The sequence below is a fragment of the Notolepis coatsorum genome (assembly GCF_963971535.1).
Source record: "Notolepis coatsorum genome assembly, chromosome: 5".
Lineage (NCBI taxonomy): Eukaryota > Metazoa > Chordata > Actinopteri > Aulopiformes > Paralepididae > Notolepis > Notolepis coatsorum.
Window position 1 is genome coordinate 161,322,141 of NC_140169.1, and position 17,500 is coordinate 161,339,640.

General features: G+C 46.0%; 1 protein-coding gene across 1 annotated transcript in view; it reads right to left on the reverse strand.

The window, feature by feature from the left end:
* myo3b (myosin IIIB) overlaps positions 1 to 17,500 on the reverse strand; it is a gene marked incomplete at its 3' end in the record, with an annotated part of 495,246 nt that overhangs the window by 414,179 nt on the left and 63,567 nt on the right. The window contains 1 exon segment of the mRNA XM_084314352.1: positions 6,078 to 6,239. Coding sequence (XP_084170478.1) covers positions 6,078 to 6,239 — 162 coding nt within the window.

Sequence of the window (17,500 nt, forward strand, 5' to 3'; positions counted from 1 at the left end):
TATATCACCCCACGTTACTCTATATCACCCCATGTCACTCTATATCCCCCCACGTCACTCACCCCACATCACACTGTATCACCCCACGTCACTCTATATCACCCCACGTCACTCTATATCACCCCACATCACACTGTATCACCCCACGTCACTCTATATCAGCCCACGTCACTCTATATCACCCCACGTCACTCTATATCACCCCACGTCACTCTATATCGCCCCACGTCACTCTGTATCACCCCACGTCACACTATATCACCCCACGTCACTCTGTATCACCCCACATCACACTATATCACCCCACGTCACACTGTATCACCCCACGTCACACTATATCCCCCCACGTCACTCTATATCACCCCACGTCACTCTATATCACCCCACGTCACTCTATATCACCCCACGTCACACTATATCACCCCACGTCACTCTATATCACCCCACGTCACACTATATCACCCCACGTCACTCTATATCACCCCACGTCACTCTATATCACCCCACGTGACTCTATATCACCCCACGTCACTCTATATCACCCCACATCACTCTATATCACCCCACGTCACTCTGTATCACCCCACGTCACTCTATATCACCACACGTCACTCTATATCACCCCACGTCACACTATATCTCCCCACGTCACACAACACGCTCATAAGTAGGATGTAGTTTGAGCCTCGAACACATGTGAATGTGTTTTTTTGTTTGTTAAAATAAGTGGTCTAGAACAAAACTGCAAAACTGCTTCCAGAGGGAGCTAAGTGCTAAGTGAGTCTCATCACACACTAACACTCACCACACACACACTCAGTCGCTCTCTCTCATACACACACACACACACACACACACACACACACACACACACACACACACACACACACACACACACACACACACACACACACACACACACACACACACACACACACACACACACACACACACACACACACACACACACACACACACACACACACACACACACACACACACACACACACACACACACACACACACACACACACACACACACACACACACACACACACAGACTAATGTCCATTTGCTTTGGTTCATCTTCATTTCTGGCAGAGAGGAGCAGAGTGTAAGCAGATGAGAGCCTGCCCCCTACTGGGCAGAAAAGATATCTTGTCTGATCTCCTGCCATTCTGTATGTCCTCCATAACCCGAACGCCTGTAGCTGTTCCGCAACCGTTCCTACTTCCGGGGTAGGCCTGATTGGCCCCGACAGGCACGTGACCCGCCGCGGCCACACCCCGCGGCAGCCCCAGGAGCAAGCGCGCTACTGCTGGAGTTCGCTTCGCCTTTCACATCGCTGCCGTACATTATTCACAGTATCACAGTATCACAGTATCCACATAAGGTGCAGTATGCCTAAGGTAGTGTAGGTTGTCCTCCTTGGGTTCCTATAAGTCCCAGGTCAATGTCTGGTAGCAGTCGCTGCCCCCTGTTGTGGAGCCTGGAGGCTGCTAGTCGCTGCCCACTGTTGTGGAGCCTGATGGCCGCTGGTATGAAGGACTGTCCGAGGCGGTTAGTTGAGTAAGCTACCTCCTTATACTACATCATTATTGGTAAGCTACCTCCTTATACTACATCATTATTGGTAAGCTACCTCCGTATACTACATGATTATTGGAATGGAATTTTGGAACCTATGGAACCCGTTCTAGTGACTGGCTGGTCCTTAAGGTCCCCCGAGTTTGCTCAGAACAGGGTAAATCTGCATTTTGCTATGATGCCCCTCTCGCTCATGGAATGAACTCCAACAGTCCTTAAAGCTTGTTGCAGTTTAAAAAACTTTGCCAATCAAGCTGTATGTGTTTAAATTGATTTGTTATCCTTACTTTTTTTTTTTTGCTTAACTCTGTATGTACACTCGACGAGACTGTAAATGAGGGAAACCTCAGTTGCCCTTTTGAGTTTAAATAAAGGTTTGAAATGGAAAGCAGAGGTGCTGCTTAAAACACCGACAGAGGAGGGCAGGAGGCGCACCTCTCTCTGATGTCGTCTTTTAATCGATAAATGGATCTAGTTTTGAATACTAAGAGAGTCGTGTCTCCTTCTCTCCCCTACGAAGGGGGAAGAGTGCCTTGGTTTTACTATCGACATCATTTTGAGTTCACCAACGCATCCAAAGTACTGTAGGGTTGCCACGGTGATGTGGAATTTCCCATGACTAATAAACTCACGGCAACACCGGTGTTACCGGTGACGCCGGACACATTTGACAAAATTACGTTGAATATCTGTAGAGCGCTTACTATGATCTTTAATGTTATGCAGTGACATTGATCCGCTGCGTCGGTCCGTCTACGTCTGTTTTTTGTAAATTTTCACTGACGAGTATCAGTTTGTTTGACAGACAGAGTTGACGTTATGTTCTAATTTAAAAATAAACCAACGGACAGTAATACCTTCCGTAAAATTTCTATCAGTTCATTGACATATCAATGTAGCTGCAGCCTTATTTATTGCAAACATACTGTTTCTGGTCTGGTCTGGTCCTCTGAGCTCCTCTGCAGTCAAACATACTGTTTCTGGTCTGGTCTGGTCCTCTGAGCTCCTCTCCAGTCTCTGTTGCTGGTCTGGACGCCTGAATTCTTTCCCCAATACATTTCCAGTTCCGTGTTCGCCTTCTGCGCTCTGATTGGCCACTGATGTTTCTGGTCATGAGACATGTGCGCCCAATAGTATGACGGCAAGTTTTTTCTATCACTGGTTAAGCTTAGGCGACTCTTTCGAAGTTGGTTAAGGTTAGAGTTTGTCTTCGAGCAGGGCGATAGAACACCAGCCCTGATTCCAAACTCTAACCTTAACCAACTTCGAAAGAGTCGCCTAAGCTTAACCAGTGATAAACTAGGCGTTAGGTAGTTTGCAGGCTGTTAGACCCGGAAATGGGCAAAGACACAGCTCGTCACACGATTGGGCGCATATGTCACATGACCAGAAACGTCAGTGGCCAATCAGATCGCACCAGAAACGTCCGTGGCCAATCAGATCGCCGAACGCGCACGCGGAACTGGAAATGTATTGGGGATAGAATAGACACGTCTGGACTGGTCCTCTGAGCTCCTCTCCAGTCAAACATACTGTTTCTGGTCTGGACTGGTCCTCTGAGCTCCTCTCCAGACAAACATACTGTAGCTGGTCTGGACTGGTCCTCTGAGCTCCTCTCCAGTCAAACATACTGCTGCTGGTCTGGACTGGTCCTCTGAGCTCCTCTCCAGTCAAACATACTGCTGCTGGTCTGGACTGGTCCTCTGAGCTCCTCTCCAGTCAAACACACTGTTGCTGGTCTGGACTGGTCCTCTGAGCTCCTCTCCAGTCAAACATACTGCTGCTGGTCTGGACTGGTCCTCTGAGCTCCTCTCCAGTCAAACATACTGTTGCTGGTCTGGGCTGGTCCTCTGAGCTCCTCTCCAGTCAAACATACTGCTGCTGGTCTGGACTGGTCCTCTGAGCTCCTCTCCAGTCAAACATACTGCTGCTGGTCTGGACTGGTCCTCTGAGCTCCTCTCCAGTCAAACATACTGTTGCTGGTCTGGGCTGGTCCTCTGAGATCCTCTCCAGTCAAACATACTGCTGCTGGTCTGGACTGGACTGGTCCTCTGAACTCCTCTCCAGTCAAACATACTGCTGCTGGTCTGGACTGGTCCTCTGAGCTCCTCTCCAGTCAAACACACTGTTGCTGGTCTGGACTGGTCCTCTGAGCTCCTCTCCAGTCAAACATACTGCTGCTGGTCTGGACTGGTCCTCTGAGCTCCTCTCCAGTCAAACATACTGTTGCTGGTCTGGGCTGGTCCTCTGAGCTCCTCTCCAGTCAAACATACTGCTGCTGGTCTGGACTGGTCCTCTGAGCTCCTCTCCAGTCAAACATACTGCTGCTGGTCTGGACTGGTCCTCTGAGATCCTCTCCAGTCAAACATACTGCTGCTGGTCTGGACTGGTCCTCTGAACTCCTCTCCAGTCAAACATACTGCTGCTGGTCTGGACTGGTCCTCTGAGCTCCTCTTCAGTCAAACATACTGCTGCTGGTCTGGACTGGTCCTCTGAGCTCTTCTCCAGTCAAACATACTGCTGCTGGTCTGGACTGGTCCTCTGAGCTCCTCTCCAGTCAAACATACTGCTGCTGGTCTGGACTGGTCCTCTGAGCTCCTCTCCAGACAAACATACTGTAGCTGGTCTGGACTGGTCCTCTGAGCTCCTCTCCAGTCAAACATACTGCTGCTGGTCTGGACTGGTCCTCTGAGCTCCTCTCCAGTCAAACATACTGCTGCTGGTCTGGACTGGTCCTCTGAGCTCCTCTCCAGTCAAACACACTGTTGCTGGTCTGGACTGGTCCTCTGAGCTCCTCTCCAGTCAAACATACTGCTGCTGGTCTGGACTGGTCCTCTGAGATCCTCTCCAGTCAAACATACTGTTGCTGGTCTGGACTGGTCCTCTGAGCTCCTCTCCAGTCAAACATACTGCTGCTGGTCTGGACTGGTCCTCTGAGCTCCTCTCCAGTCAAACATACTGCTGCTGGTCTGGACTGGTCCTCTGAGCTCCTCTCCAGTCAAACATACTGCTGCTGGTCTGGACTGGTCCTCTGAGCTCCTCTCCAGTCAAACATACTGTTGCTGGTCTGGGCTGGTCCTCTGAGATCCTCTCCAGTCAAACATACTGCTGCTGGTCTGGACTGTCCTCTGAACTCCTCTCCAGTCAAACATACTGCTGCTGGTCTGGACTGGTCCTCTGAGCTCCTCTCCAGTCAAACACACTGTTGCTGGTCTGGACTGGTCCTCTGAGCTCCTCTCCAGTCAAACATACTGCTGCTGGTCTGGACTGGTCCTCTGAGCTCCTCTCCAGTCAAACATACTGCTGCTGGTCTGGACTGGTCCTCTGAGCTCCTCTCCAGTCAAACATACTGCTGCTGGTCTGGACTGGTCCTCTGAGATCCTCTCCAGTCAAACATACTGCTGCTGGTCTGGACTGGTCCTCTGAACTCCTCTCCAGTCAAACATACTGCTGCTGGTCTGGACTGGTCCTCTGAGCTCCTCTCCAGTCAAACATACTGCTGCTGGTCTGGACTGGTCCTCTGAGCTCCTCTCCAGTCAAACATACTGCTGCTGGTCTGGACTGGTCCTCTGAGCTCCTCTCCAGTCAAACATACTGCTGCTGGTCTGGACTGGTCCTCTGAGCTCCTCTCCAGTCAAACATACTGCTGCTGGTCTGGACTGGTCCTCTGAGCTCCTCTCCAGTCAAACATACTGCTGCTGGTCTGGACTGGTCCTCTGAGCTCCTCTCCAGTCAAACACACTGTTGCTGGTCTGGACTGGTCCTCAGCTCCTGCTGCTGGGTTTAATCTGAGCCTTGTGTCTCTAGAGCCTCCTTGTGTCTCTAGAGCCTCCTTGCTCTCCTTCACGTGAAGTTAAATCTACTCTAAATGAAATTGAAACTTAAGCTACTCTGTACTGCGACCTACTGTATGAAACAGATCTGCTGTCCATGCAGACATGCTCAGTTTATAATGTATTTAGTATTTTACAACAAAAAAAAATAATAAAAAAATTCTTTTTGAATGTTCACACACAGACGGCAGAGGCGACCATGTAAGGAGCCGACCTGCTCATCGGGAGCAGTTAGGGCGTTAAGTTAAGAGCTGGAATCGAGAAACTTCTGATTACCAGACGACCGCTCTGCCTCCTGAGCCACGGTCGCCCCTGACAAAGTATTTTACTCCTCAACCCCCGGGGTGACAGTGGCTCGGGAGGTAGAGGAGTCGTCTGGTAAACCAGAGGTTCCCGGTTCGATTCCCACTCCTCCCGGGGCAGCGTGTCGAAGTGTCCTTGAGCAAGACACCTAATGCTTCCCGATGAGCAGGCTGGCACCTTGCATGGTCGCCTCCGCCGTCGGTGTGTGAATGTGTGAGTGAACGGGGTAAAATGTGAGGAACAAATTGTAAAGCTCTTTGGATAAAAGCTGTTATATAAACGTTTAACATGTTCCCCCAGCTCTGGCTCCTGGTCAGACCTCCTGACATGTCAACGTGTTGCTCGGACACTTACTTGGTTCTGGTCTTGCAGCCCAGGTCCTGCTGCTCGCGGATGAGCGTCGCCAGCTGGCTCCCCAGCGACCCCTCTTTGTCTTTGCCCTGCGCCTGTTTGATGAACGGGTGCTCCAGGAGATGGGTGACCGACGGACGCGTCTCGAAGTCCTTGATCAGACACCTGTGCACAAGAACAAGAACGGTCTCTAAACTCCAGGATCTACTCATTCTTAATGAACTTAAACTCCAGCATCTATTCACTCTTAATGAATTTTAACTCCAGGATCTAGTCACTCTTAACACTTTGAGTGCCACGGGTCCGGTGCCCCGGAACCCCGTTGCGTGCCAACACCCACTTCAATGATAGAGCTCTCATATTTGCGAACGCAAAATCTATATCTTAAATTATGGCTATGTGTCTAATATGGCCGTAGCTTATCAACGACTTGTTTGCAGTCAACATTGTCGAATCGGATTGTTTTTTAATCGGTTCATTTTCATTTTATACCATTTTGAAAAACGCTCGTTTTATGAAAGTTCCAGAAGGAAATAAAGATTCTGTGATAAACGCCCTTTACTGGAATACACTGGAATACACAAAACACATTGTCATTTTTCTGCCTATTTATGAATAGTTTTCAAATGAACGCTAGATTATCGATAGTATTATGCACGCTATAGAAGCGGGCTGAAAAATCTATTCTCTTATTTCCTGATCACACACACACACACACATATGGCACACGCTGATATATGTGAAAATAGCTCTGATTATCCCAAGACTGGTAAAATAGATTCCTTACCTCAGATCAGATGTTCTCCAAAAAGATTATTCCAATTCCTGATCGCCATTCCAAATATCGATCGCGTTTATTGATCCAACGCTGGGTACTAAAAACACACATTTTTCGCTGTTCTGAGGGTGGGCGATGACTTCGATCGTCTGCGGTTACATGTCTGACAAGTAAAATGTGGAAGCAGGACTTTTTTTTCTCCATGCGTTTCATTCAATCCAATCCAAAGGGGTGTAGTACCATCCGGAGAGACGATAGGGGGCGGTATTTTCCCTGTTCGAGTTCAGACAGATCCCCACTGGTAACGTGAGGCTAGATTGATGGAAAATGTATGGAAATCGATAATAAAAAAAAACGATATCTCTCGTCGTTGGCACTGAACGGTTGGCATGAACTAACGAGAAATCTCGTCGTTGGCACTCAAAGTGTTAATGGATTTTAACTCCAGGATCTAGTCTCTTAATGAACTTAAACTCCAGAATCTATTCACTCTTAATGAATTTTAACTCCAGGATCTAGTCACTCTTAATGAACTTAAACTCCAGGATCTAGTCACTCTTAATGAACTTAAACTCCAGCATCTAGAAACTCTTAATGAACTTAAACTCCAGGATCTAGACACTCTTTATGAACTTAAACTCCAGCATCTAGAAACTCTTAATGAACTTAAACTCCAGGATCTAGACACTCTTAATGAACTTAAACTCCAGGATCTAGTCACTCTTAATGAACTTAAACTCCAGCATCTAGTCACTCTTAATGAACTGAAACTCCAGGATCTAGTCACTCTTAATGAACTTAAACTCCAGGATCTAGTCACTCTTAATGAAGTTAAACTCCAGGATATAGTCACTCTTAATGAACTTAAACTCCAGCATCTAGTCACTCTTAATGAACTTAAACTCCAGGATCTAGTCACTCTTAATGAACTTAAACTCCAGAATCTAGACACTCTTACCACTTTGATTACCACTGGTGAACATGGTAAAACGTGGTTAAATGCCAGCACCCACTTCAATGATAGCGTTGTGAATGCATAATCTCTGTCTTAAATTATGGCTATGTGTCTAATCTGCCCGTCGCTTATCAATGACTTGTTTGCAGTCAACATTGTCTAAACGGATTGTTTTTTAATCGGTTCATTTCCGTTTTATAGGATTTTGAAAAGCCCTCGTTTTTCAGGAAAATATATAGATTCCGTGATAAACGGCATTTACTGGAATATTCTGACATACACAAAAACGTTGTCATTTTTCGGCCTATTTATGAATCGTTTTAAAATAAACGCTAGATTATCGATAGTATATGTGTACTTATGCACGCTATAGAAGCAATCTGAAAAGTATATTCTCTCATTTCCTGATCAGCGAGCACACACACACACACACACACACACACACACACACACACACACACACACACACACACACACACACACACACATATGGGACACGTTGATATATCTGTGAAAAAAGCTCTGATTACCCCAAAACTGGTCAAATAGATTCCTTACCTCAGATCAGATGTTATCCAAAAAGATTATTCCAATTCCTGATCGACATTCCAAATATCGATCGCGTTTATTGATTCAGCGTTGGGTGCTGGAAATACATAATCCACGCTGTTCTGAGGGCCGGCGATCAACTTGGGTCTCTTCAGTTGGCTTGACGGAAAAGTAAAATGAGTAAACTGCCCCCCCCCCCCTTCATCAGTCTAAACTAATGGGGTGCAGTTACACAGGGAGAGACGATAGGGGGCGGTATCTTCCCAATTTAGCTCAGAGAGACTCTGCAACACTAGCGTGAGGCTCGATTGATGAAATATGAATTCAAATCGCCAAAAAAAAAAAATACGACAAACAAACGCTATATAGCGTTGCCGGCACTCAACAGGCGGCATGAACTAACGACAAAACGCGCCGCTGGCATCCAAAGTTGTTAACACACAACATGCACACAACAACAAGAACAGTCTCTACATTTTCATACCGCCCCCGTCGCAACGACTGACACTTTCGCTTCTTGAATCTCCAGAACGTATACGACCTCCTAATTCTGTCCAGGACGCTCCCGTATTAAAAACATTCAAAAACAGAACAAGATGGACGCCGGGGGCCATCTTTGAACACCTGAACACAAACAATACAGTCACCTGAGAATCGCGTAAGGCTGGTTTCTCTCCATTATCTCTGTCACTCTGTGGCTCCTGCCCAGTGTTTCTGTGTCACTGGCCTGTCCCTCTCTCCCTCTCTCTTCTCTCCTCTCTCTCTCTTCTCTCCTCTCCTGAGCACCACATGGTCACCATCGCCATGGTCCCCCAGCCCAAACAAGCCCAGTGCACAGCTGTTGGCCCTATCTGTAACCCGCAGTGTTTGCCAAGAGGTCCTGTCACGCTGCGATAGCATGGAGGTGTGAGCTAGTGTTTATAAGCCAGGTTCGTTTACATTTAGTCAGGTAGCTGAACGACAAGTCAGCAGGAAGGGTACAACTCTTATCAGCTGAGTAACAATGTTCGCCAAACAGTGTTGAAACTTGGGTGCTGCAGTGTTGAGTGCATAGTAGTAGAGAGACATATTAGTATAGTAGGTAGTGATATAGACATGGACGATTAATTAGTGGAAGAGTGCATGATAGTAGTAAGAAGTTTAGGTTTTTTTTTTATTTTTTTTTCTTCTTTCATTTCAGATAATGATAATATGTTTTTAGTCGACAGCGAAAGATTGGTCGGGTTCCGGCGGTCCTGACTGTGGTGGGAATTCCAGTTCCACACGTTGGGCCTCGCTCGTCAATATTTATGTTTGTGTAAAAGGCTGTAATTTGATGAAGCACTTTGCCCACAATTTACTTGACACGCGACACGCGCACGCCAGCCACTTCCAAGGACTCATTATAATCCAATTCCGAGTGGAAATGAGTTTTGAGATTGTTTGAAATGTTTAAAAAAATATATAATAATAATAATAATAAATTGTATTTGTATTGCACTTTTCGTTCACTAGGATCTAGGAAGTGCTACAGGGTTAAAACAGTTAAAAAATATTTAAATAATTATTAATAATAATAAAATAAAATACAGAATAAAAATAAAATACAAAATAGAACATAGTTAAAAACATAGTATAAACATAAAATTAAAGACAACAGCACAAGAAAAAATTAAATCACAAGAAAAAAAGAAAAAGCTAGCAATCAAAGGCCTTTTGAAACAGATGCTTTAAAAGAGTCCAGGCTCTGTGGTGCCCTCAGCTGGATGGGGAGGCTGTTCCACGGGCGTGGTGCAGAGCCGGGTACTGGGGACCCGGAGGAGCAGGCTACCGGCGGATCTGAGGGTACGGGTGGAGGATTGTGGAGTGATGAGTTCCTGAAGGTAGAGGGGTGCGTGTCCGTTTATGCAGTTATGGGTGAGCAGCAGGATTTTGTAGTTGATCCGGGATGAGACGGGGAGCCAATGTAGTGAGTGGAGGATGGGGGTTATGTGCTCGTGTTTACGGACTCTCATCAGGATCCTGGCAGCGCTCTCTGTACAGTTCGATAAAGAGGCCCGATGGCTATGTGGGGCCTGAAATGAACACCATCCAGCAGACAGACACTGGTGAATTGCAGCGTCCATGCATGCAGCCATATATTGTGATATATCCATACACTGATATATTGATACACTGACGCCAAGTATCGATATAAAAAAGAATTCACTTGACAATTCCATTTTGCAATGATTGAAGTGAGGTGAACCGACAAACAATATCTTATTAGATAAAAACAGACCTTGTGTTGCAGATGTTGACCAAGGTTTCCTTTGGGGGCATCATTTGCAGGTAATACATCTCAATAGCAATCAATGTCTCAATAACACATCTTTTTTTAATAGAGCCTTTTGTTGATTTTTATCTAGTTTTAGCTCCACTCATTTGATGTTCTTTTACTAGTTTTAGCCCTTCTTATTTTATGTTCTTTTAATCTTTTACTAGTTTTAGCCCTTCTTATTTCATGTTATTTTACTCTTTTACTAGTTTGAGCCCTTCTTATCTTATGTTCTTTGACTCTTTTACTAGTTTTAGCCCTTCTTATTTTATGTTCTTTACCCTTTTACTAGTTTTAGCCCTTCTTATTTTATGTTCTTTTACTCTTTTACTAGTTGTAGCCCTTCTTATTTTATGTTCTTTTACTCTTTTACTAGTTTTATCCCTTCTTATTTTATGTCCTTTTACTAGTTTTAGCCCTTCTTATTTTATGTTCTTTTACTCTTTTACTAGTTGTAGCCCTTCAACTTTCTTCAGGCAACTAAACTGGCTTCCCGTCAATAAAAGGGTTATTCACATCAAATTAGGTCTCACACACAAGATAGTTCAAAATACAGGTCCGAAATATCTATCCAATTATTTTAATCGATTCCGTGACAATCATTCATACTCCACTAGAAGGAGCAGTACGGATTTGCCAAAATTTTACTCACTAATGGGCACAAATACTTTTTTATATTCTGCAGCACTGGAGTGGAACAAGCTTCCAGTGGCCCTGAAAAACATCGAAGAGGGGGGAAGCTTTAGACGTGCCACAAAGAAATGGCTAGCCAGTGAAGTATAGAATAGCCACGTCTAGGAAAGAGAGGGTAGGGAGTGTTTTTTATGGGGTTGCTATATGTTTTATTATGATGCTCTGTTTTTTATTATGATGATCTATGTTTTATTATGATGCTCTATGTTTTATTATGATGCTCTGTTTTATTATATTTTATTATGATGCTCTATGTTTTATGATGTCTGTCCATGTCCAAAATCAGGGACCATGATGGAAATAAGTGCTTGCACTTTCTCATGTTTTTATCCCTTGGATGCTGTCTTTTACTCCACAATAAAAATCAATCAATCAATCAATCATATTCCATGTTCTTTTTACTCCTTTACTAGTTTTAGCCCTTCTTATTTTATGTTCTTCTACACTGACCCCCACCACCTCCTAATAGACAGTCTCCTCCCCACCGCATGTATATATTCCCTCCCCGCCGTATGTATATTTCTCTCCCACCCACCCACCCCCTCCTAATGTACAGTCCCCTCCCCATCATATGTATATACTCTGTCAGGATCTAGGGGTAACAGTACTGTATAATTTTAATACCGTTTATGTCACAAATGTATCAGTACTAAATACCTATATGTCCCTATGCCATAAATGTCATGTATGTTGTGTATGTCATAAATGTCTATATGAATTGAAAATGGGGGACCCTGATGGAAACAAGACAAACGTCTTTCTCAGGTCTGCATCCCCTTAACAATTGTATGTATTGAGCCGTACTGTATTGTACCCATTCTGCAATCTGTTAAATAACGTTTTTCATTCATTCATTCATTCAGACTGTAGCGCTTTGAGATTTGTTCCACAATTATAAAGCGCCCCTAACAAATCGAATATATTATTATTATTATTATATATCGCATATTACAATATGGTGACTCTAGTATGGTGATAATATCGTTATCGCAGGGTCCTCTGGTGATTCCCAGCCCTAAAGTCTGTCAATTCTGCAAGCCCCTGCAGGAGGTCGCGTGAATATTAAAGGCAACCAACTTGTGTTCAGCTTTTCTCTGATTGGCCACAACCCCCCGCCCCCTTTTGCCGCGAACGCGGCAGGCAAGCGGCAGCGGTCCCAAATGAAATCCATCAGTGGAGGAAGCGGCAGCGGTCCCAAATGAAATCCATCAGTGGAGGCTGCATCAGTGGAGGACGCAGGCTGCTGACTGATTATGAAATGAATGAATGAAGCACGGAGCATAATGTATAATGTTATTTCGCGGCGTTTGTAACGTCATAACATCAGTGGAGGACGCAGGCTGCTGACTGATTATGAAATGAATGAATGAAGCGCGGAGCATAATGTATAATTGAAGCGCAGAGCATAATGTATAATGTTATTTCGTAACGTCATAACATCGCTGGAGGCTGCTGACTGAACTAGAAACTGTACGCTGTAGCGTTATTATGTTATTTCGCGTTTTTAACAACCAACTACCAGATTCACTCGTCACTGTACATCACTTCTCTCTTTTGATATTTTTATTGTTTTTTTTTTTTAAGATTTTTCACATACAGTTACTTACATTACAAAACACACATTGGGACAGAAGGGGGGGGGGGTCCTCCAGTTCATCTATGCCGTCATGCCAGCAAAAACAGATCAAAAAGAAAAACAAGCAAAAAAAAGGAAATCTAACCCAGACAGGCACTGCACAGTACTGCACTTGCCTCGAGCCCATTCACATGTAGGCTTACATATATATACATATATTATTTTTTTCTATCCAAAGTCTGTCCATACAATGGGGCATTGGGCCTTTAGAAGGATCTGAGAAATTGTAGCAGGAAAGTAGTCCAATAGTGGGGCCCACACATCCTGAAAGGAGGCGTCGTTGCCTCTATGCATTGCACAGAGTCTTTCATGGGGTAGCACACCGAAGATCTCTCTGTACCACATCTGTATGGATGGAGGCCTATCCTTAATCCAGTTTATCAAAATGCATTTCCGGGCTGAAAGCAGAAGTTTATCAAATAGTTTGAATTGTAAGGGTGTCAAATAATTTTCCTTTGATGGGAGTCCCAGTAAAAAAGCTCCTGGATCTTTCTTTATTTTCACCTTGAAAATGTCGCTCAGCTCACGTGCCACTTGGCCCCAGAACCTGGATATACACTTACATTCCCAAAAGTAGTGATAGTAGGTGCCCAGATCTGTTTGACATTTCAAACATAATGGAGATATTGAACGGTCCATTTTGTTTAGTAACACACTAAACTAAACTAACATCACTTCTGAAGTATAAACAAACTATACTGCTGTGACGATTTTGAATATCTTAACATGTATTTACGCCCATACAATTTTTTAGATGAATGATTGTGGATATAATATAGAAAACACATCATTATGATATTGTCAGGTGGCGTTGTCAGATGTGTAGAATTCACCTACTTACAATTATTAATAAAATACAATGGTGAGTGAGAAATGTATCTCCAGTGATAAAACCCAGTGCTCTATGATACACAGCGTGGATGGGCTTTCAGAGGGAGAGGCATGCATGTACATAATTTCACCATAATCAAATACAGACATAATTGTGGATTATTGTACAATGGTCTTCTTACTGGTCACTCTCTGCCGCGTCTCTCAGCGCGGATAAGGGCGTGTACTAGGGCGGTCACGTGGCCGTGTGGCCAATCAGAGAATCGCTGAACGAAAAGCTGAACACAAGTTGGTTGCCTTTAATATTCACGCCAGGAGGTCGCTAAGCAGTATTATTCCAAATACCACGTAGACAGAAAGGATATTAAATTGGCAAAATTCAGAATCTGTTCACTACTGCGGTGGTTTGCCAAAACAAAGTAGTTTGTTGCTGCATTAATAAGGTATAATCAAGATACCATAAACCAATACCAATATACTTATGACTGTTCCTTGAGTTCAGGCTGAATTAGGAAAGAAGGCCTTCATGTTTTCTGCACCGTTTGCATGAAATAGTCTTAAACTCGAGGATCTAGTCACACTTTTTTTTTTGTATTGATCTTTTTCCCCCTCCTTTTTCCTCCAATTTTCTCCCATCCCAATGTTAGTCGTTATGCCAATTCCCAATCCCCTTCCTGGTCACTGCGCACTTACCCCCCACAGTCGGTCTGGGAGAGTGGAGGCTATCACGTGCTTCCTCCGACACACGTCTAGCCAATCAACCGCTTCTTTTCACCTGGCAGCGCGGACTCTCACTGAGAGGGTGTAACGTGTGGAAGGATCACACTACCCCCCTTAGATCCTATCCGCGCTGAGCAGGCGCCCCGACCGAACTGTAGGAGTCGCTGTTTACAACGACCCGGACCCACCCCTCCAGCTTTCCCACCCTCTAATACTGCCAATTGTATTAGTGTGAACGGCCAGCCAAGCTGGTGACAATGCCGGGAGCTGGATTCGAACAGGCGAATCCAGCGTCTCCGGAGTTGGTGACGAACGCAATCTCCGCTACGCCACCTGACCGCGGGATCTAGTCACTCTTAATGAACTTAAACTCCAGGATCTAGTCACTCTTAATGAACTTAAACTCCAGGATCTAGTCACTCTAAATTAACTTAAACTACAGGATCTAGTCACTCTTTTTTTTTATCTACTTTTTCTCCCATTTTCTATTTTTCTCCCATCCCAATTTCGTATTGTCCAATTCTACCCTCCCCTGTCTCGAACGCTGTTAGGCCATGCCTCCCACAGGCCGGCTGCAATGTGGACGAAGCCTTACATCACGTGTCCCCTCCGGTACACGAGGAGGCAGCCGTCGCATCTTTTCACCTGCACAGTGTGATCTCTCAGCGGCAAGGGCCTGCGTGGGAGGGACACGCCGCCCCCGTCGCTTCCTGATTCTGCTGCGCAGGCGCACCAACCGACCTGTAGGAGTCGCTGTCCACAACGTCCGATCCCCACCCACCAGCTTCCCACCCCTAACACTGCCAATTGCGTTAGTATGAACGACCAGCCAAGCTGGTAGCAATGCCGAGAGCTGGGCTCGAACCCAGCATCTCCTGCATTAGTGGCGAGGGCCTTGCCCACTGCGCCATTTAGCCGCCCGGATCTAGTCACACTTAATGAACTTAAACTTCAGGATCTAGTCTTTTAATGAACTTAAACTTCAGGATCTAGTCTCTTAATGAACTTAAACTCCAGGATACGTACAACAGCAGACTAACTACTGCAGGCAGGGAGAGACAGGAGAACAACAGCAGACTAACTACTGCAGGCAGGGAGAGACAGGAGAACAACACTAGACTAACTACTGCAGGCAGGGGGAGACAGGAGAACAACAGCAGACTAACTACTGCAGGCAGGGAGAGACAGGAGAACAACAGCAGACTAACTACTGCAGGCAGGGGGAGACAGGAGAACAACAGCAGACTAACTACTGCAGGCAGGGAGAGACAGGAGAACAACAGCAGACTAACTACTGCAGGCAGGGAGAGACAGGAGAACAAGGCTAGACTAACTACTGCAGGCAGGGAGAGACAGGAGAACAAGACCAGACTAACTACTGCAGGCAGGGAGAGACAGGAGAACAACAGCAGACTAACTACTGCAGGCAGGGAGAGACAGGAGAACAAGGCTAGACTAACTACTGCAGGCAGGGAGAGACAGGAGAACAAGACCAGACTAACTACTGCAGGCAGGGAGAGACAGGAGAACAACACTAGACTAACTACTGCAGGCAGGGAGAGACAGGAGAACAACAGCGTGGGAGGGACACGCCGCCCCCGTCGCTTCCTGATTCTGCTGCGCAGGCGCACCAACCGACCTGTAGGAGTCGCTGTCCACAACGTCCGATCCCCACCCACCAGCTTCCCACCCCTAACACTGCCAATTGCGTTAGTATGAACGACCAGCCAAGCTGGTAGCAATGCCGAGAGCTGGGCTCGAACCCAGCATCTCCTGCATTAGTGGCGAGGGCCTTGCCCACTGCGCCATTTAGCCGCCCGGATCTAGTCACACTTAATGAACTTAAACTTCAGGATCTAGTCTTTTAATGAACTTAAACTTCAGGATCTAGTCTCTTAATGAACTTAAACTCCAGGATACGTACAACAGCAGACTAACTACTGCAGGCAGGGAGAGACAGGAGAACAACAGCAGACTAACTACTGCAGGCAGGGAGAGACAGGAGAACAACACTAGACTAACTACTGCAGGCAGGGGGAGACAGGAGAACAACAGCAGACTAACTACTGCAGGCAGGGAGAGACAGGAGAACAACAGCAGACTAACTACTGCAGGCAGGGGGAGACAGGAGAACAACAGCAGACTAACTACTGCAGGCAGGGAGAGACAGGAGAACAACAGCAGACTAACTACTGCAGGCAGGGAGAGACAGGAGAACAACAGCAGACTAACTACTGCAGGCAGGGAGAGACAGGAGAACAAGGCTAGACTAACTACTGCAGGCAGGGAGAGACAGGAGAACAAGACCAGACTAACTACTGCAGGCAGGGAGAGACAGGAGAACAAGGCTAGACTAACTACTGCAGGCAGGGAGAGACAGGAGAACAAGACCAGACTAACTACTGCAGGCAGGGAGAGACAGGAGAACAACACTAGACTAACTATTTCAGGCAGGGAGAGACAGGAGAACAACAGCAGACTAACTACTGCAGGCAGGGAGAGACAGGAGAACAACAGCAGACGAACTGCTGCAGGCAGGGAGAGACAGGAGAACAAGGCTAGACTAACTACTGCAGGCAGGGAGAGACAGGAGAACAAGGCTAGACTAACTACTGCAGGCAGGGAGAGACAGGAGAACAACAGCAGACTAACTACTGCAGGCAGGGAGAGACAGGAGAACAAGGCTAGACTAACTACTGCAGGCAGGGAGAGACAGGAGAACAACAGCAGACTAACTACTGCAGGCAGGGGGAGACAGGAGAACAACAGCAGACTAACTACTGCAGGCAGGGAGAGACAGGAGAACAAGACCAGACTAACTACTGCAGGCAGGGAGAGACAGGAGAACAACAGCAGACTAACTACTGCAGGCAGGGAGAGACAGGAGAACAAGACCAGACTAACTACTGCAGGCAGGGAGAGACAGGAGAACAAGGCTAGACTAACTACTGCAGGCAGGGGGAGACAG